Source organism: Oryx dammah, unplaced genomic scaffold (assembly GCF_014754425.2).
Source record: "Oryx dammah isolate SB20612 unplaced genomic scaffold, SCBI_Odam_1.1 HiC_scaffold_2, whole genome shotgun sequence".
Taxonomy (NCBI): Eukaryota; Metazoa; Chordata; class Mammalia; order Artiodactyla; family Bovidae; genus Oryx; species Oryx dammah.
In genome coordinates this window covers 197,384,812-197,404,099 of record NW_024070186.1, presented here as the reverse complement: position 1 = coordinate 197,404,099, position 19,288 = coordinate 197,384,812, and the positions used below count along the sequence as shown (strand labels likewise).

Below are 19,288 nucleotides of genomic sequence, written 5' to 3'. Positions count from 1 at the left end.
CAGCGTCCCCGGAATCTGGGGACCCGAGCCGCCACTGTGTGAGCCCACCGAGGGGGTGACAGCGCCTCCAGACCTGCCGCTGGCCCCCCAGCCCCCACTTGCCTCCAGGCGTGCCGCCCTCCCGCCCCGGCAGCGGGAGCCACGGGGCTCTCACCTGGTGCTGGTGCGCCTTCCACCTGCGCTGCAGGACCCGGGCGGCCTCGTCTCTCCTCCCCTCTGAGCAGGTGGAGGGGGGCCGGGAGGAGCCCCCCTGGCTCCAGTCTGGCTCAGTGTCCGGCTGGGAGGGGCTGGCGCTGGGGCTGGGAGGCCGGCTGGGTTCTTTGTGGGTCTGCAGGAAATTCAAGGTGAGAAGGATGAGCTCTGGGGGCTCGGGGTGTGGGGGGCAGAGAAGATGGCCTTCGGGCAGGTGGTGGCAGGATATGAGAACACCGGAGACGCTTATCAGATCAGACTCTCTAATTTAGAGGAGAAAACTGTCCACACTGCTCAGAGGTCCACGATTGTACAAGGTGAAGCCCGGCTTTCGTGAGCCCTGTAACTGGTGGGAACGCTCTCCCGTGAGGACGGGAGGCGGCAAGAGCCGTGGTGCCACCCAGGTGACCGTAAGGCCCTGTCTGGGCTCAGTGCATCTGGGCATCCGTGCGCGAGACACCTGCCTCTCGGGGGTCCTTTCACGGTCTTCCAGTGCAGTGCCCGATTACCGAGGTGGGACTTTTGAGATAAAAGGCAAGAGATCCCTAGCTTGGTTTTTAAGGTGGAGAGAATCAAGAATTGCTTTCACGACAATAAAAATCGCACTTATTTCTACTATTTTAGGGTCCACATTGTTATCTACAGGGAAACTTCTCCGTAAACAGAAAAAATTTGGACTTTCTCACGGGAAGACTGCAGGCTCTGTGCAGACATGTGCTTCTCGGTGGACAAGTCCGTGCGGAGAGCCAATACACCAAGTGGTGTGATGAACTGACCATCGGTTAGTCCAGAAGCCCAGGACTCAATGCGCACCATTCGCAGAAACCGGCAGTGATGATGGAGCTGGACTGTCACCGTGGGCTTCCGGAGAAACCGCGGGTATGGGGACGAGTGGAGCCGCCGGCCCGTCAGCTCCGGGTTCCCCCACCTCCCGGCCCCGGCGGGGGAAGCAGACAGCCCTACCTCGGGAGCCGCCGCCGTGGGCTCATCTTCCTCTTCCCTCTTCCTTCCTTCCAGTTCCCGAAACTTCCTGGTCAGCGCCTGATTCTCCTCTCTAAGGTGAGAAGGGGGAGGATGCCTCACCTGCCATGATGCCGCGTCAGCGTCTGCATGTGACAGTGGGGGGCTGCCCCCCGAGCCACGTGGGCGCCCGGCCACCACCCGACGGCCCAGGGGACCCCACGGCTGCTCACGGGAGGAACTGAGGTGACCGATGACTAGGTAATAACCAGTGGGGACAGAAGGAGATACAACTCACGTCCTGGCCACAGATCTCAAAGGTAAGGTGAAAACTGTTCTTCACCACACACCCGCCCACTCTGATTCACTTTAATCCTAGGCTTCTGACAAAGTCTAGCCACGTTTATTCTGAAAATAGTATTTTTTTGTTCCTTTCAGTAATCTGCATCTTACGAATTATTCTGAGCACCAAATATTTCTGCTTGGATTTCTAATCTACTTTTGGGGCCTTTGTTATTGAGATAAATTCACAGAACCCCAAACCCACTTTTTAAAGTATGCAGTTATGTGGTTTTCCAGTCACAATGTTGTGCAAACATCATCACTGCCTAATTCCAGGGCATTTCCGTCTGCCTAGAAAGAAGCCCTTTAACCTGACAGTCACTCCCTGCCCCCGCCAGCAACCACCATCCGCTGTCTTCTCGAGGAATCTGCCTGCTCTGGGTATTTCCGAATCAGACAGCCTGAGAGCACCTCCGCCTGCCTCTTTCACGGGCATCCCGTTTCTGAGGCTGCTCGGGCCTCACTCCTCTCTAAGGATGTACTTCAGTTTTTTCAATCTGATGGACGTTTGCCTTGTTTCTACGTTTTGTCTCCTGGGTCTTATCCCGACCAGGGTGTGGAATCCGGGTGTGTTCTGAGGCTGCCCAGGAAGACCTGGAGGAGGTGGGTGTGATGCCTAAGAGCCAACACCGGCCTGACCGTGAGGGGCCTCTCCCCGGAGGCCGGGTGTTCACCCTGAAGGCAGCAGCAAAGCCATGAAAGGAGAGGAGCTGTGTGATCAGGTTGGAGCTTTACGAGAGCCGCTCTGGGCCCAGGGCGGGGGTGGGCCTCCAGGGGCAGGCAGGGAGGCGGGGACAGCCTGGCACCGCGTGGCTTCCTGATCCTCGCCTGCTCACCTCAACACCTTCTCTCTCTCTCTTCTCTCCCTCTCTCCCTCCTTCACGTTTTCCAGCTCCTTCTCCAGCTCAGCCTTCGTCTGCAGCAGCTGCTTCACCTCCAAACTGAACGAGGAACCAGAGACATTTCAGCGTCACTGAAACAGAGGCCACAATGACGGGGTCATCAGAGCAGGGGGAGCTCTCAGAAAAACCAGCGGGTCCGGCCTCCTCACTTCTGCACAGACGCGGACGCAGACAGGCCCTTCCGGGCGATGCTGGGAGCCCGGGGCTGCCTCCGCCCGCTCAGCTGTTTACCGAGCACCGGCCTGTGCCAGCAGCGGTCAGGAGCAGGGCGGCCGGACGAGGCGCAGGCCCCGCTCTCGCGGGTGCCACCGGCCCAGGGAGGCCGGACGAGGTGCAGGCCCCACTCTCGCGAGCGTCACCGGCCCGGGGACAGGCATTAGCCAGCGGTCACAGCTTGGTGATCGACCTGCACTGGGACTGGCGGTGGGGGTGCAGCCTGAGCCGGGGACGGGGGTCCCCCCGGCATTTCCCCCCAAGGCCTCCCGTGCCCCACAGGTGACACGTGGCCAAGAACGTGGCTTTAGAATGTCCCACTGCTCACTGAGGTGGCGACCTCACATGAATGAGATACACGCATGGGTCACATCAATAGGGCTCAATGAGTAGAAACTGTTATGTCATGGGATGGCTTAGGAGATCATCAGAGAAGCTCGTCACTGTGCCAAAGAAAGTGAAAGGGAAAGTCGCTCAGTCGTGCTGGACTCTCTGCGACCCCGTGGACTATAAGGTCCATAGGATTCTCCAGGCCGGAGAACTGGAGTGGGTAGCTGTTCCCTTCTCCAAGGGATCTTCCCAACCCAGGGATCGAACCCAGATCTCCCACATTGGAGGCGGATTCTTTACCAGCTGAGCCACAAGCACAACGACTCCTGGTGTTTATAAACCTAGAGCCTGGATGCACTGGCGACTTCCACTGGAGGTGAAGTGAGTTGCCTTCTGCTGTGAACCTAAGACCTAAACGTGCACGTGAATCGGGCAAGGGGGTCTCAGCAGACAAAGCCGGGTTCAGCAGACGCGGGCAGGGCCCGGGCGGGCGGGGCCCGAGGGGCTCCGCCTCCAAGCGGCCCTGTGTGACGCTGAGGCTGCTGGCTCCCAGGCCACGCTCTGAGCAGCAAGGCCTGAGAAACAGCATCTGCGAACTGCACCTGGAGAAGCCGTGGTGGGCAGGCGACAGGCGTCTTCCGCGGGCGACGGAGCCAGGCGCGAGAGGGCAGAGAGGGCACGAGCCAGGCCGGAGGCTCTGCCACCACACGCTCCCGGTCGCCCTGACGCCGCCACGCTCTTCAGCACCAGCGTCTTTTCTGATGCACAGATTAGACGTCGTGAGCAGAGCACAGACTCTTTAGACCCCTGTGCGTGAGCGCTAATGGAGGGCCGACATTTTACACAGATCAGTGAAAATAAGTCCTTCTCTAAGAAAGAATTTGGAAAGCCCTCTGGAATTTCGTGTAAGATTTCCATGGCACTCCCTACGCATTTGATAACGAAATAGGCCAGTGACCGAAGCTGGCCTCACCTCACGGGTAAACCGTCAGAAGGTTAATAACCACGTACAGCGGCTTGTATGACGGCCGCCACGCGCTGCACCTCCCCAGACCCACAGGCAGCTCCGCTACAGCGACGGCACACGTCAGCGGGTGCGGGCGCGGGCGCGGGCGTGGGCCCACACCCCCCACGCCCCCCCGCCCGGAGCGGGCCACCTACTCTCTCTCCTGCAGCTGGGTGTGCAAGGCGTTGCGCTCGCCCTTCAGGCTCTTCACCGCCCCGCGCAGACGCTCGCTCTCCTGCCGGTGCAACGTGGGGCTGGACGCCGAGGGGGTCAGGGAGGTCGACCTTGCTGCCTCTGAAGCCTGGGGCTTGGGGCTTTCCATCGAACTGAGTTTCTGGAGGCGACACAGGCATCTGTTAGACGTTATTTCTGATTTTACTTTCCTAGAAAAGGGACAACGGCCAGAGGGAACCTCTTCCCAGCGAGGGGGTTGGGAAAAGCTCTGCGTGTGACCCGAGAAGGCTGGGACGCTGCCTGCGGAGGGGGCAGCTCCGCAGAGTCCTGGGGGCGACGGCAGGGGTGGGCCCCCCACCCTGTCACTCTCCCGCTTCGGTGTGGGGAGACCCAGCCGGCTTGGGGCGGGCCCTGCGGCAGCTGGAGAAGGTGAGCCCAGTCTGCCCCTCCCTGGGCTCACCGGCCCGCTGTCCCCGGGACGTCTGCAATGTTCTGTCCCAGGCTGTCACCCGGCACTGGGGGGCCCGCTCTGCGCCTGGAGGTTCCGAGCACCTTCTCCCACCGATGTCAGCATCTCCCCAGGTGGACAAACTCTGCCCACTGGCTCCTGGACTGCCTTCAGGCGCCTTGTGTTCCCTGACGGGCTTCATTCTTAAATCACCCACATTTTACAGAAACTTTCTGTCTTCTGCCTTGGTAAACAGGTTTGTTTTTTATTTTTAATGTTCCCCTCTAGGTTGACTCTGCTCCAACAACTGACGGCTCTAACTCGGTGTTTTACCAATACTGGGACAGTGTAGACGCGTCTGACCAACCTCAACAGAATCAGACTGGTCACACTCGCAAATTCACACGGGGGCCGTGAGGATGTTAACTTCCTGGTTGGTAAAGTGCGGATGCGCAATTCTCTGTGAACTCCGATGGTACACAAGCGTGAGAGAACCCGCCTGGGAAGCGACTGGCAGTGAAGAGCCCGTGTGCACGTCAGGCTGGCTCTGAAAGGCTGGGGGTCCCACGCGTCCCCGAAGGTTAGTACAGTCGGAAGTGCTGCGGCGCGCTGTGTGGCCACGCCTTGCCGTCTGTGACGCGGGGACAGGCTTGACACGGCCAGGCGTCCTGTCCAGACCCTAAGAGTCTCCTCTGCCCAGCTCGTCCCGGGCGTAGCTGTCCCTGGGCAGCTGTCCCCCATAATGGGGCCCCCATTATGTCCCAGGAGCAAGGCTCCTTCTGCCTGCTTCCTGGGACCTGCCCCTCTCGCATAGGCAGGGCCGGGCAGGGAAGGGCACATAGGGGCCCACCACTCACCTTTTCTAGCTCTGCGATCCGCCGAACCAGCCGGGGCTTGCTCCAGTCCGCGTAGCCTGCTGGGACAATGGGGTTTGAAGGACACACCTCCACGGCCGTCAGACGGGCCCCTTCGGCCGGGACCTCCTGTCTGGGGCACGGCCAGACGGCTCCCCTCCAGGGGCGGCTCCCCAGTCCAGGACCCTGTGGTGCCCACGCGGCTCCGCAGTGACCACTGCTCCTTTCAGCCCCTCTGTGCGACCTCTCCTGACTGCCCCAGCCGCTGGGATGGCCCTGCTCTGGCTCACCAGCGAGACCCGCGGCCCATCCCAAGCCCACCCCAGCCCTCGTCCTCCCGGACCCAGCAGGACTCCTCCAGCGGCCCCTCCACCCGGCTCTGCGGGTGCTCGGTGCCCAATACCCGCCCAGAGGCTCCGGGCCACCCCCTGCCCCTGCTCACGGGCTGGGCATCTGTCCCCTGACCTGCTAAGTCCCAGGTTCAAGTCTCCCTCCGGGGCCCCGCCCTGACTCACCCCTGTGCCTGACCCCCGCTGGGCCCTCGAGCACAGCCGCAGCCTCCCCCTGTGGGTCCCTCTGTCCTGCTCAGACCAAGGCTATGACCCTGACCCCCCTCTGCCCGCACCAGCTGCAGCCAGGGCTCACGTGCATGAGGAAAACAGCCACCTCCCGCCACCGCAGGGCCCCAGGCCAGGCCACCAGCAGCCCCAGAGGACCCTAAGGGGTGCTGTCCTCGCGGGCCCCTCTCCTGCCTCCGTGCGGCACAGGGGCATGGGCCCTCTCTCCTCCGCGCAAACCTGCTGCCCTCTAAGTGGCCTTCAAGGCCCCATCCACCGCCAGCCCCCCGCTTCCAGGGACTGGGCTTGCTGGCTGCCTCACACTGCCAGGCCCACTCGGGGCTCTGTGCCCACTGCCCAGAGTGCCCCTCCCATCCGTGGGCACGGCTGCTCCCCTATCTGCCCCTTCCCCAGCTCTATTCCCACACGCCAGCCTCCCCTCACCCCACACACGCCCCCACGGCTCTGCCCAGGGCCAGGGCTGTGCTCGGCCCACGGCAGGCTGGTGACTCTGGGGGCAGCCTTCCCGGCCCCGCACAGGCCCACACAGCTCTGCCCGGGGTCCAGGACCGTGCTTGGCCCACAGCAGGCTGGTGACACAGGGCAGCCTCCCGCCCCTGCACAGGCCTCCACGGCTCTACCTGGGGCCCAGGACCATGCTTGGTCCAAGGCAAGCTGGGGACTCTGGGGGCAGCCTCTGCCCCCTGCACAGGCCTCCATGGCTCTGCCCGGGGCCCAGGACCGTGCTCGGCCCACGGCAGGCTGGTGGCATGGGGCAGCGCCGCCCAGCGGGGTGGCTGTGGGAAGCCGGGCCCCCTCCCGCGTCCCCCGCCCCCGGGGGCCTGGGCAGGTACCCTTGACCTTGGCGGCGGTGGGGGAGTTGCTGAGCATGCGGTCCAAATCCTCCTTCAGGCTCTGGTTCTCCTCCGTGAGTTCCTGGACGCTCCGGGACAAGCTCAGCAGGGCGCTGCTCATCTTCTTCTGCCTTTTAAGGCCAATTTTCTTCTCCACTGGAGGCCTAGGAGCAACAAGACCCAGCAGGTAAGGTTCAGGTCCTGAGCTGGCCTAACACACATCCCAAGTGAGGGGCAGGCACACGGCGGCCTGGGTGCTCAGGGTGTCCTGAGCATGAATGTGTGCGATTCACGGGGAAGGCCGACTACGAACCCCAGACTAGCGGACTGTCACCCGGACAGAGGTCCACTCCTCTCACGGGCACGCCTGTCTAACACGGGACTGCGTCCAGTTGTCAGCAACAGACGGAGCAGCATCCCCAGAAGAGCTGTGGAGGGGTCCTGGCCCTCCTGCTCCATCAGTCCTGTCCTTGGACTGATGTTCTGATCTCGCCTCCTCCTCCGCAAAGTCTGAAGTACGTTTGACGCCGGCTGGTCACAGACTCCTCGTTTGCCAAGTCGTCTGCTCGCTAAATCGTCTCTGTGAGCCCTGGGCCGATGCCTGCGGTGTCTCATGGGGCCCCCGTGGCCACCCAGGGCGGAGGGGAGGAGGCTCTGAGTCTCGGGGAGCCCGCTCCCGGCAGCGAGATAGGCGCTGCCCGCGTCTGCTCTCATATCTGCTCTCAGCGGGGTGGACCACGAGGCCTCTCCCGTTTCTGGGCTGAGTTCACCACTTTCCCTGGCCCCCACAGCAGAGTCCGTCATCGGGAGGAGCTGAGACGCGGCTCCGGGGAACCACGTGGGTCGGGGCTTTGCTCAGGCTCGAGCCAGGCGCAGCGGGTCGAAGGCTCAGGGCTTGTGAGCTAACAATGGGCACGAGGTGAGGTGCCTTTAGACAGAAGCCCGGGGAGGCGGGCTGTGTGCCGGTGACGGGAAAGCTGACCAGAGGGTGTCGGGGTGGAGCCCGTGCTTCCCCGGGGGTAGCGGGCCATCACTTGCCAGTTCACACCCGAGGGCACATTACAGAACACAACGCCGCCCACCACGGGCATCGACTGCAAGTCCTCTGGCCCCCTCTCCCGCCCCCACTTTAAGCTACTGCTGCTGCTGCTGCTAAGTCGCTTCGGTCGTGTCCGACTCTGCGCGACCCCATAGACGGCAGCCCACCAGGCTCCCCCGTCCCTCGGATCCTCCAGGCAAGAACACTGGAGTGGGTCGCCATTTCTTTCTCCAATGCATGAAAGTGAAAAGTGAAAGTGAAGTCGCTCAGTCGCGTCCGACTCTTCGAGACCCCAAGGACTGCAGCCCACCAGGCTCCTCTGTCCATGAGATTCTCCAGGCAAGAGCACTGGAGTGACAAGGGACCCCTCCTTCCCCGACCTGCTGAGAGCCTGACGTCATCTGGGAACGGGACAGGGGAAGATATACGTGGTGAGGAAACGGCCAGTCTCTCCCAGTAAACGTACTTGGCAAGACGAACCTGTACTCGGCCCTAAATGTCTTCCTAAAAGGAAGATCTGCTTTGAGAAAGACTGTTTCTGCTTCTAAGCTGGAAGCTGTGAGGCAGAACCACCAGGGGGAGCCCAGAGCACCAGCCACGGTGCCAGGGGTCAGAGATGGCAGCGGAGAGGGGGCATTGCAACGCCCCCGGGAGGGGACACGAGAGCTTGGAGCTTGAGCGGCAGCTGGAAGCCCCAGACCCAGGGTGGGGTCCGCGCTCCACGGAAGGAGCGCCCCACTCTGCCAGCCGCTGAGCATGCAGACAGCACGCAGAGCAGGGCTCCCAGACAGATAGACAGACAGACAGACAGGGCCGTACCGCCTTCCTGTCGTCTCAGAGCTTGCGAGGAGACCGTGGAGACGGTGAATCTGCAAACACAAAGTTAAAACGCGGTTAGCACAAAACAAGTGCCAGGGAGACTGTCCTCTGAGAAAGTGAGTCTCCGTGTTGGCCCGGCGGCAGGAAGTTAGCACCAAGTTGCTGATTTGCGTTCCGGTCAAGATGAACTAAAAGGGGAGGGTCCCACACTGCAGCCGGGCCACCACCCAGCTCGGCAACTGGCCGCCCCCCCAACCCTGAGCCCACCGCCTGCCCCGGGCGGGGGACACGCACCTCCTCGTAGTACGTCTCCATGGCGACCCGCATCTCCTCCAGGTTCGTGGTCTTCACATCAGTCTGCAGTTTGCTAAGAACCCAAGGTCGGAGTCAATGGGGCAGTGCCAGACGAGTGAAAGGCAAAGTCACTCAGTCGAGTCCGACTCTGCGACCCCACAGACTATACAGTCCATGGAATTCTCCAGGCCAGAATACTGGAGTGGGCCTTTCCCTTCTCCAGGGGACCTTCCCAACCCAGGTCTCCCGCCTTCTAGACAGACTCTTTACCAGCTGAGCCCCAGGGAAGCCCAAGAATACTGGGGTGGGCAGCCGATCCCTTCTCCCGGGGATCTTCCCGACCCAGGCATCAAACCGGGGTCTCCTGCACTGCAGACGGATTCTTTATCAACTAAGCTTCCAGGGAAGCCTGAGGGGCCTCCAGCTGGTGGGTGGCTTGCACAAAACCCACCAGTGAATTCTCACACCTACAGGGCCCTTCCCGGTTGGACCAGCCACCCTCCAGCGTGAGGTAAAAGGCCTCTTTCTGGGGGATATTCTTTGCTAATAAGACGGTGTCTTTAAAAACCGGAGTAATTGTGAAGAAAGACCTCAGGGTTAGAAAGGACAAGTCGTCTTTGGGGAAGGTTGGGGAATGATTATTTTTTAAAGGAAAGAGAACCATTTTTTTTTCTCCTTGTACTATCTATATAATTCAGAGAAAAGGCTCTACAGAGAAATGAAGGTAAAGTTACTAATACAGTTTAGGATTCTGAAACAGAAGAAATCAGCAAGTAATAAAGTCTTTTTAAGGCTGGTAATTCCGGCGAGAAACAAAGGAAGACTGGATCTATTGTATAAAGAGGATACATAGGGCAACAGAAAGTGAAAACTCAGATTTCCTTAAATAAACTCTAACACACCAGGAAAGGCTCCCCTCTGGGATAAAAGAGCAGGAAAGAAATCTGTAGCTGCTCTAAAAACAGCACAGGACCGTGCGGAACGGCGAGAGGCAGCCTGGGGAGGTGTCCAGGCAGCAAGAGCCTGTGTCTAGTCCAAGAAGTCAACACTGGAGACGAGGAGTGATCACAGGAGGTGAGGAGAGAAGGCGCTTCCTCAAAGAAACGGGAGCGAGGAGAGAGAGGGGAGGAGAGCACTGCTCCTCGGTGGTGCCTGGAGGAGGCCCCTGCTCAAGCTTTGGTGGCGAGAGAGGCCAGGACGTGGGCAGGGGAGGGGCGGGCACACTCAGCTGGCCCCCGGGCAGGGCCCCCCGCCCCCCGGGCCCCGTACTTGATGACAGCGTCCTTCTCCTTGCACTGCTGCTCCAGCCTGAGGACCCTCTGCTTCAGCCGGTTGACCACCTGCCGGGGGACCACGCCCGTCAAGCTGACCGGGGGACCACACCCAGCCTCCACGGCCAGGGCCTCCTGCGCTGCACCGAGACGCAGCTGGCCCTGTGCCCGACCTGGGGCGGGTCCGCTGCCCACTCCCTGGGATGTCCCCCCCATTCGATCGCCGGTGTCTCTTCTAGACTTGGAGCAGGGGGCAGGGGGGTCGGGAACAGGGTGCCCCCCCTCCTCAAAGGGCACCAGCCACCCTCGGGAGGAGGGATGGGACACGCAGCACCTCAGTTACCAGGCACGGACGCCCCAAGCCCAGCAGCCCAGGGCAGCCCCGTCCCTAGCACACACCCCCGAGCAGCCGGACTGGGGTCCTGGGGAGGCCCCTCTGCCTCAGAGCTTCCTGCTCTCTGCTCATGCAGCGCTTTGGGAGATGACGCCCTGCATTCCCGACAGGACTTCCCGTCTTTTTGAATAGTCAAACACTTTTCAACTGGATTTTAAGGTGAGTTCTAGTCATACGAGCAGCACCTGGGCACACTCACCCTTTGCGCTTACCCCTGTCAACTAACTGTCGTCGCCAGCATCGCACCTTCCCCCTCCAGACCTCACTGCGCACACGCGCGCGGGTATGCACGCCTCCTGCAGTCGTGCTGTTCCACTGTGTACATGGACGGCGAACCCACGCACACCATTCTGCACTTTGCTCTCACTTCACAAACCGCCGTGGAGCCCTAACCCGTCGTTCCTACAGATCTGCGTTATTCCTCCAAGGTACGAACGTGCAGCGTAGTTACCCGTTCTGCTACCGATGGACACGGATTTCGTAACCCACTATTGCTCTCATAGAAACCCCAGCCAGCCCTCCTTGTGCACGTGGGCAGGTGTTTCCGGAAGGCACGTGATTCAAGCAGCAATGTTCAGTCACAGCCACTTTGAAGGGTGATTTGGCAAAGGGCAGCAGAGTGGAACTGGCACATATCTGTGATCTAAAATTTCTACTTTTAATCAACTTTAATTTTAAAAAAAGGAAAGAAGAAAACCCCAGAATTATCCGGCGGTCCAGTGGTTAGGACTTTGTGCTTCCACTGCAGGGACATAGGTTCCATCCCTGTCAGGGAACTAACATCACACAAGCCTCAAGGTGCAATAAAAAAAAAAAATTCTGAGGATCAAAACAGCGGTATGCTAACTTGAATGGCTCCTCCTCAATCTCCCCTCCCAAACTGGGCAGCTAGAAATATCCTTGTGCAAACAGCCTTTTGTGCTGGATTTTTTTTTTTTCTCAAGATATAATCCTAAAGAGAGCATCATCAGGACTTTCCTGGCGGTCCGGTGGTTAACACTCTGTGCTCCCAATGCAGGGGGCACAGGTTCGATCCCTGGTCGGGGAACTAAGATCCCACATGCTGCCTGGTGCAGCCAAAAGATTAAAAAAAAAAAAAAACCCACAAACCAGCATCACGGGACAAGTGGTGAGCGAAGGGGCACAAACGGTGGCTCGCATGGCCACACTGCCCCAGCCTGCAGAGCCGACGGCCACTCACCATGAACCCAATTTGGGACACATCTCTTAACCTCAGTTTCCTGATTTTAAACATGGGGACTGAAATTCTGACTGCAAAACAGTCACCGAGACTCTGTACCCGTGCAAAGCGCACGGAGTCTGCTGAGCCGCCGTCAGGCAACATGGGGTTTTCTCAAGCCTGCGCGTGCTTCCTCTGAGCTGTCCCAGGCACAGAGCCGGGCGAGTCGTCCGCTCGCCGCACGCTGCTTCCCTTCTTTATACACGGGTGTAGATTCTCTGCATCCCCTGGAATAACTCTGTTTTGCTGACCAGTCATCTGCCCCCCGCTCTTTATACGGGTCCATTTTCAACTGTAGTCGTGTGGGTTTTCACTATAAAGTTTATGTTATCAAATCCATTAACCGCGTCATTAACGTGACTTTGTGTCAAGAGTCTCAGAAGTGAATTACATCTCAGATTGTTTTGAAACATCCTTCCTGGGCTCAGGTGACGTTTACTGACTCACTTTTCTCCGACAGCGGCAGCCTATTCCCACAGCGTTAATCGCTCAGTGGCTCCATTTTCCATAATTCTGTTCTGTTCAACGTGTTACGTGCTGTTACATGACGCCCAAGGAGGGTCTGCGTGTGCTTTAAGGCCCTAACTCTACTCCCGCTTTGATTCCTTCTTGATCAGCAGCGTGTTGGGCCCGACGTGTCCTCTGAGGCGTGGCGGGGCAAGTCCCCGCTGTGACTGCCTTCTCCTGCGTATTTTCGCCCTTGCGCTCAGCCTGCTCAGCCCGCCTCCTGCTCCCTCTAAGAGCCCCCGCGGTGTCGTCGTGTAAGCCCCACTGCTCCCTGGAGGAGGGTTTCAGGAAGGCCTTCCGCTCACCTGTTCCTCCTCTGCTCTGAGTGCTTCAGAGAGAAGGCCTGCCTCTAAAGGCCGTTTTGAAGATAAGATTTCAGTGGACAGATTAGCTGTGCTGCTGGAGATTATACTCACCCAGCCAGTATCAGGCCTTTTCTCTGCCAGAGTCCGAACAAAATCCGGGCCCTGTGGTAAGCAGATTGAGAGATGAAGACAAAGTGCGCTGGGCCTCCCCCGCCGGGGGACGCCTGCGTCCGGCACCGCGTCCCAGCCCTGCACTTACTCGGGACACGTCCAGAAGCTGCTCTATCTGCCGGTCCTTTCTGCTGTTTTCCTCTTCAAGGCGCCGAAGCTTCGTTCTCATCAGATCCACATCACTCTTTTGCACGTTTAGTGACTGAAGGAAAGAAGGACCACACACACACACACACACACACACACACACACACACACCATGCACACAAACACATCCGGGTGAAACACGGAGATGGAGAGGAGCGTTAAAAGCTCCTGGTTCCCAAGCAGGGCTCTGCGTGCGCAGAGGGTGAGGCAGGTCTGAACGTTACCGTGGAGGTTGGGGCTGGGGGGCAGACACCCTGTTAGGTGCAGGGCAACGCAGGCAACCAGAAACCCTGCCCCCTAAAATGCCAACAGTGTCCCCGCTGCAGACGGGCACTGCTACACAAATTGCACGGCCAGCGGCAGTCCCGGGGGCGCCGTGGGGGTGTGCTCCATGTCACAAACTGTCGCAGGCTAACGTCTACTCAAGACTCATGCTCAACTAAGGCTCAGCTGGTCAGAGCTCCAGTTCCCACACGTTTATCTGTGGGCGAATTTCCTACCCATCTGCGGTGAATTTAGAAGGAAGACTGTCAATTTTTCATAAAACTAAGTTTATTCACTTTTTACAACTATCCTGTATTTTGAAATGATGTCCTTGCTATTACTCCAGACACGTGTGGTCCTTTGAGGAAACGCTCATGGGAGGGGACTTGAGTAAACTTTCTCCTGGTCCGTGGAACCCCATGGCTGGGAAAGTGTCAGGTTAAGTCAGCACATGTGAGCCTCTTCCAGAAATGCCCATGGGGTCAGCCAGCACTGGAGCTGCCTGCACCCGAATTAGCCGGTCGTCTTGGAGACGTCCTGTCAAGGGACTCGCAGTGCTCAGCAGAGAGTCTGAGCATCAGAACAGACCCAGCCCAGCCACTGGAGAGACAGTCAGGTGTCCACCCACTGCGGGCAGCCGGGAAAGCTAGCCAGTGGCTGCAGCTGGTGGGAAAGAGACCTGGCCCTCAGGGCCCGTTTCGTGAATTAATCAGTTAATGCCCATTCACTGGGAAAGACGAGAAATCCAACAACGGAAATTCTGCTTCCAGGAATACCCGCCCTGCTCAGCACAGCTAAGAACCCTACGCTAAAGCCCTCTTGTGGATTACTGCGTTGAACCCTCACAAAACCCCATGAAGCTGCACTTATGCCCCTCCCCATTTTCAACAGCAAACTGAGATGTTACTTGCCAGAGAAAAACCACCCTGTGCCCCTGCCCCTGGGGCAGCAGAGTGCTGACGATAAACCCTCCCCTTGGAAGGGAAGAGGAGGCTTGCATACTTGGAATAAGGCAGTGATCCCACCCAGAGACCCGCTTCTGGCCCTGAGAAGGCTCCCCGCCGAGTGTCGCCACCACGAGGACGCAGGGCTCTCAGTCGCCTCCCCAGGTGAGGACTCTGCAGCTCCCGCAGCGGGGCTGTCGTGTACAGGGACCCTCGCCCAAGGTGGCTTCCAGGCTCTCGAGTGCTCTGGGCATGCCGGCCGCCAGCACCCTGCTTGACCTCATCCTGGCTCTGCTGGCGGGGGTGGGGTGGGGGTGGGGGGCGGCAGACTGTGAACAGACCCTCGTCACGGACGGGAAAGGCCCCCCGAGTCTCCGGGCGGCACCACGAGCTGTGTGGTGCATGGAGCTGGGCGTGGCGTAGGGGGGACGAGACGGGGACGAGACGGGGACGAGGGGTCACTGCTCATCTCGGGGCGGTTTGCGCTCTGGGGGGGCGGCAGCGTAGGTTATGCAAACGGAGCCACGGTCCCAGGAGGCAGACGACCTTGAACATCCTGGGTCTGCTAGCGGTAAACCCTGGACAGACTGTGAAGCTCTCTGAGCCTCAAGGCCATCACCTCTCACAGGCGTGCAGAGACAGAGCCAGTGAGAGCTGTGAAACGCCATGAATGCCGGACAGCAACGCGGGCGGGAGGTTACCGGTCACGGTGACAGCCAAAGAAAGGCTCATCCTAATGCCAGGGCTCGGGGCGCAAAGGGATGGGAAATAACCTCGTCCCGCTCAGGAGACCCAGAGCTCGCTGGCTCGCTGTCCAGGCTCCCTCGCCGCTGGCGGGTGGCCCTCCGGGAGCCAGCGTCTCCCAGCTGCTCAGGCGCCCGGCCAGGGCTTAAAATCGGTGTCACCCCGCAACCCCTGCTCTTCCCACGGGACACACCCCGGCACAGGTGCCGCTCCCCACCAAGGGCCCTCCCTGCCTAACAGTCGCAGAGGACGGGCGCTACCTTCTTCAGCTCAATGATCTCGTCATACATGTCCTCCTTCTCTCTGTAGACGGGGTTCCCCGGAACGTAACCTGCGGGGAGACACACAGCCCTCTGAAAAGAAGAAGGAACGCTGGACTATACCTTAAGGGAAACCTGGAGGTTAATAAAATTATCTTTAAAAAAAGAACAACAATAAAAAAGAGCAAATATGTTTCAACATTTTTAACCTGATCATGGTCTTTCCCCAGAAGTAAGAAAACCCAAACAGGTATTGATTTGGAAAGAAGAAGCAAAAGAAAACTAAGCCATGTGAACACAGGGCTTAATTACACTCAGAGGATTAAAGAACTGCTGCTGTTAAGTTGCTAAGTGTGTCCAACTCTTTTGCGATCCCAAGGACTGTACCCCGCCAGAATCTCCATGGGATTCTCCAAGTAAAAATACTGGAGTGGGTAGTCATTCCCTTCTCCAAGGGATCTTCCTGATTGAACCTGGGTCTCCCGCATTGGCAGGCAGATTCTCTGAGCCACCAGGGAAACCCATGTATTCACCTACAAAAGGATTAAAGGAGGGAGTCGAAAAGAAAAGCCATGTCTTTAGACTTGAAGCAGCAAACAAACAGTCAAAAACAAATGCAGTGACATCATCGTGCAGATGCCAGCACCCGGCCCTGCGCCCGTCGGCACCGTGCCTGGGGCACTCTGCTTCAGCACGGTCCCTAACGGGAACGGGACTCTAAAACACGTAAGGCTGAAACAGCAACGCCGGCCAGCAGAGCCGCAAGGGGACCAGCCCAGGCGCCAGGACAGGGCTTCTTGGGGCTTCCCACGGGGCTGACGGAAAGGCAGTGGATGCCGGGGAGGAGGCGTGTGGACTCGGGCCGGACAGGAAGACAGGAGCACACCACCAACCGGCCCTGCTTTGTGAGATTTGGGCTGCCTATTATCCCTGCAGCTTTCATGTCTAAGATCGTTTATATAACCCGTTTCGCTAGGACTCCAGGGAGACAGGCACCACTGAAGCCAGGGATGGCGTCTCCCTCCACAGCAGGAAAGCCACCCTCCAGGAGGCAGCAGGGACCTTCAGGGTCACTGTCCTCAGGACGCTCGGCGGCCACCTGCGGGGGCCCCGCCCCTCACTCTGCAGAGCACCCCCGGTCCCCACGCCCGGCCTTGCGGCTGTGTCACCGCGGCGAGCTCACCGTGGCTGGCACAACGCCTGAGGTTTGACCTCTTCATTCTCAAGGCTTCGGTCACAAAGTCGGGGGCGCTGCTGGGGGGGTGGGTCCAGGCACACTCCAAGGTGAGGTCTGAAGTCTGGGCTGGGGTCAGACTGCCTGGTTTGAACGTGCACGGTCTTAACGCGACAGGTATGAGCAGACACGATGGATGGCGCTGCCTCTAGTAACCGGGCTCGGGGGGTTGAAGGAAGCTCACGGGACCCGTGGTGTGTGAGCAACGTTCAGCCACCGGCCCCAAGATCAGCAAAGCCCTCCCTGGGGCTCCTGCCCACTTCCAGGCTGTGCATGCTCCCAGCACATCCCCTTCCAAGCTGCCGGCGTGACCTTGACCGGCTTACACGACTCCCAAAGCCATTGGGAGGAGGTTCGGTGACCCACCACTGCCAGCCCCGCTCAGACAGGCCGAGACCCGCAGAGCAGACGTCAGAGGTCGCACACACTCGGAGTAAACACCTCAAGGCACCACGTCTTTGACAAGGTCAGTAACGGAGCCGTTCAGACAAGGCATATTCAAAGCTCTGTGTCGTCAGCACCTGGGACCAGGCGCTGCTCGTGAGCAGGACGGGTCTATTTCTTTTTCTTTTTTTTTTTTTAAGGAGGGGTCTATTTCTGAGGGGCGACTGCGTACCTTGCTTGGAGCTTCCCAGACACAGCTTCTGGGGCGTTGAGGACATCCGGCCCCCGAGAGGCATGCTCGCCGCGGTCCTCAGAGATCTCCAGGAGGCCACCTTCCTCGGTTTAGAGTGATAAGGTGACTCTAGGAAGACGACACACGGGTTTAGCGGCGCAGAACACTGAGGCCCCCACAACATCTGTGCTTCAGAAAGACAAAGATGGTAGAGACAGCGAGACACTCACAGCCGCCCCAGATGAGCACGTTCCAGCAGAAATGAAACACAGGGCTATGTCTAGATACTCACATTTGCTTTTTAAATTTTATTGTAAAGAAGTAACTGGAATTGATTTTAAAATATGAACCTAAAGTTGTACCAATATTGCAGTATTTAATTTCCCATTTTTCCCCCTAGGGCATTTTTTTATTTTTTCACCAAAACAAAGGAAGAGTTTTAAAATTATATTTTAATCTGGAATTTTGCTTCTTCACGTAAAATACAGAGATTGTGCAAATTTATGCAAAACCAAGTTGCTCATAAAACATGCTTAGATTTCTTAAATACCAAAGCAATTTATACCTGTAGAAGGTCCTGAGATTCTAAATCTAATGCATTTAGTTTTTAAAATTTCTAAGATTTTTCCATGGCTTATGGAATTTATGGAAAATTCCCCTTTATCATTTAGGATGTGGGAGTAAAGACACATTGGGCCCTGAAGTGTTTCCACTCACCCAGGACCACTGTGCTCACTCCCAGGGTATTTGGAAGGTCTTCCAAACTTTAAACATGCATTTAAGTGCGTATTTATCAAGGTAAAAAAAAAACCACAAACGACATTTCCCTACTAAATGTACAGGTTTTATCAATAAATAGTGAGAATTCCACAATATGTACGCCCACGGATAAAGTTGTGAAGAAGCAGCTGGTGGTTCCTGCGGCTGGCTGACGCTGCAGAAACAGTGAACGCGGAGGGGCCAGAAGCCTCGCCGCCTCGGAGCACAGTGAGGCCCGGAAACCTCAGCACACAGGGACCAGAAACCCCGTAGACCCAGAGCGGGCAGTCGCTGTTCAGTCGCTAAGTCGCGTCCGACTCTTTGAGACCCCATGGACTGTAGCCCGCCAGGCTTCCCTGTCCTCCACTCTCTCCTGGCGTTTGCTCAAACTCATGTCCACTGAGTCAGTGATGCCATCTAACCATGGCATCTTCCGCCACCCCCTTCTCCTCCTGCCCTCACCCTTTCCCAGCATCTGGTCTTTGCCCATGAGTTGGCTCTTTGTATCAGATGGCCAGTACTGGACTCCTGCTGTCGTGGCTTGGAAATCAGACAGGCGTACTGGACGTGGAACAACAGACGGGTTCCAAACAGGAAAAGGAGCACGTCAAGGCTGCACACTGTCACCCTGCTTATTTAACTTAAATGCAGAGTACGTCATGAGAAACGCTGGGCTGGAGGAAGCACAAGCTGGAATCAGGATTGCCGGGAGAAGTATCAATCACCTCAGACCTTCTTTAGGCACTGCTGATTAAGCATGCTGTGTTAGTTTCTGCTGCACAGCAAAGTGAATCTGCTGTACTAGTGCTAAGTCACTCGGTCGTGTCTGACTCTCTGCGACCCCGGGCACTGCAGCCCGCCAGGCTCCTCTGTCCTTGGGATTCTCCAGGCAAGAACACTGGAGTGGGTTTCCACGCTCTCCTCCAGGGGATCTTCCCCACCAGGGGTAGAATCCGCCATCTCTTATGTCTCCTGCGTTGGCAGGCAGGTTCTTTACCACTAGCGCCGCCTGGGAAGCCCATGTGTCTGTATATCCCCTCTCTTTTGGATTTCCTTCCCAAACAGGTCACCGCAGAGCGCTGAGCGGAGCTCCCCGTGCCGCGTGGTCGGTCCTCACTAGTCCCCTGTTCCACGCACAGCAGCGTGTATGTCAGCCCAGCCCCCGATTCACCCCACCCCCAACCCTCCTTGGTTTCCAGACGCTTGTTCCCTACCACTGTGCCTCTGTTTGTGCTCTGCAGTCACGCTCGCTAGATGGTGCCTTTCTAAGGCTTATATTTATTTGCACTACAAAACATGCTTTCTTTTCTTCGCAGGAATTTATCTTCCTGCGTATGTTTTTCTTGCACTCATATGAAAGTTCATTTGTATTCTCTGTGTCACATACGTAAGACAGTATGTTTGACGGTGAGTATATAATAAAGTCAGGCAAAGCCTATGGCTTTGCC

The 19,288-nt window shown here is 58.0% G+C and overlaps 1 protein-coding gene across 1 annotated transcript in view; it reads right to left on the bottom strand.

The window, feature by feature from the left end:
- Positions 1 to 19,288, bottom strand: part of IQCE (IQ motif containing E) — a 38,714-nt gene that overhangs the window by 10,400 nt on the left and 9,026 nt on the right. Inside the window, exons 4-17 of the mRNA XM_040267268.1 lie at positions 17,082 to 17,210; positions 16,415 to 16,549; positions 15,232 to 15,302; positions 12,961 to 13,074; positions 12,813 to 12,863; positions 10,254 to 10,324; positions 8,985 to 9,057; positions 8,691 to 8,740; positions 6,833 to 6,996; positions 5,425 to 5,480; positions 4,101 to 4,279; positions 2,331 to 2,435; positions 1,156 to 1,246; positions 155 to 328 (exon numbers count right to left, since the gene is read on the bottom strand). Of these exons, the coding sequence (XP_040123202.1) occupies positions 155 to 328; positions 1,156 to 1,246; positions 2,331 to 2,435; positions 4,101 to 4,279; positions 5,425 to 5,480; positions 6,833 to 6,996; positions 8,691 to 8,740; positions 8,985 to 9,057; positions 10,254 to 10,324; positions 12,813 to 12,863; positions 12,961 to 13,074; positions 15,232 to 15,302; positions 16,415 to 16,549; positions 17,082 to 17,210 (1,463 nt within the window). The remainder of the gene's footprint in view (positions 1 to 154; positions 329 to 1,155; positions 1,247 to 2,330; positions 2,436 to 4,100; positions 4,280 to 5,424; positions 5,481 to 6,832; positions 6,997 to 8,690; positions 8,741 to 8,984; positions 9,058 to 10,253; positions 10,325 to 12,812; positions 12,864 to 12,960; positions 13,075 to 15,231; positions 15,303 to 16,414; positions 16,550 to 17,081; positions 17,211 to 19,288) is intronic.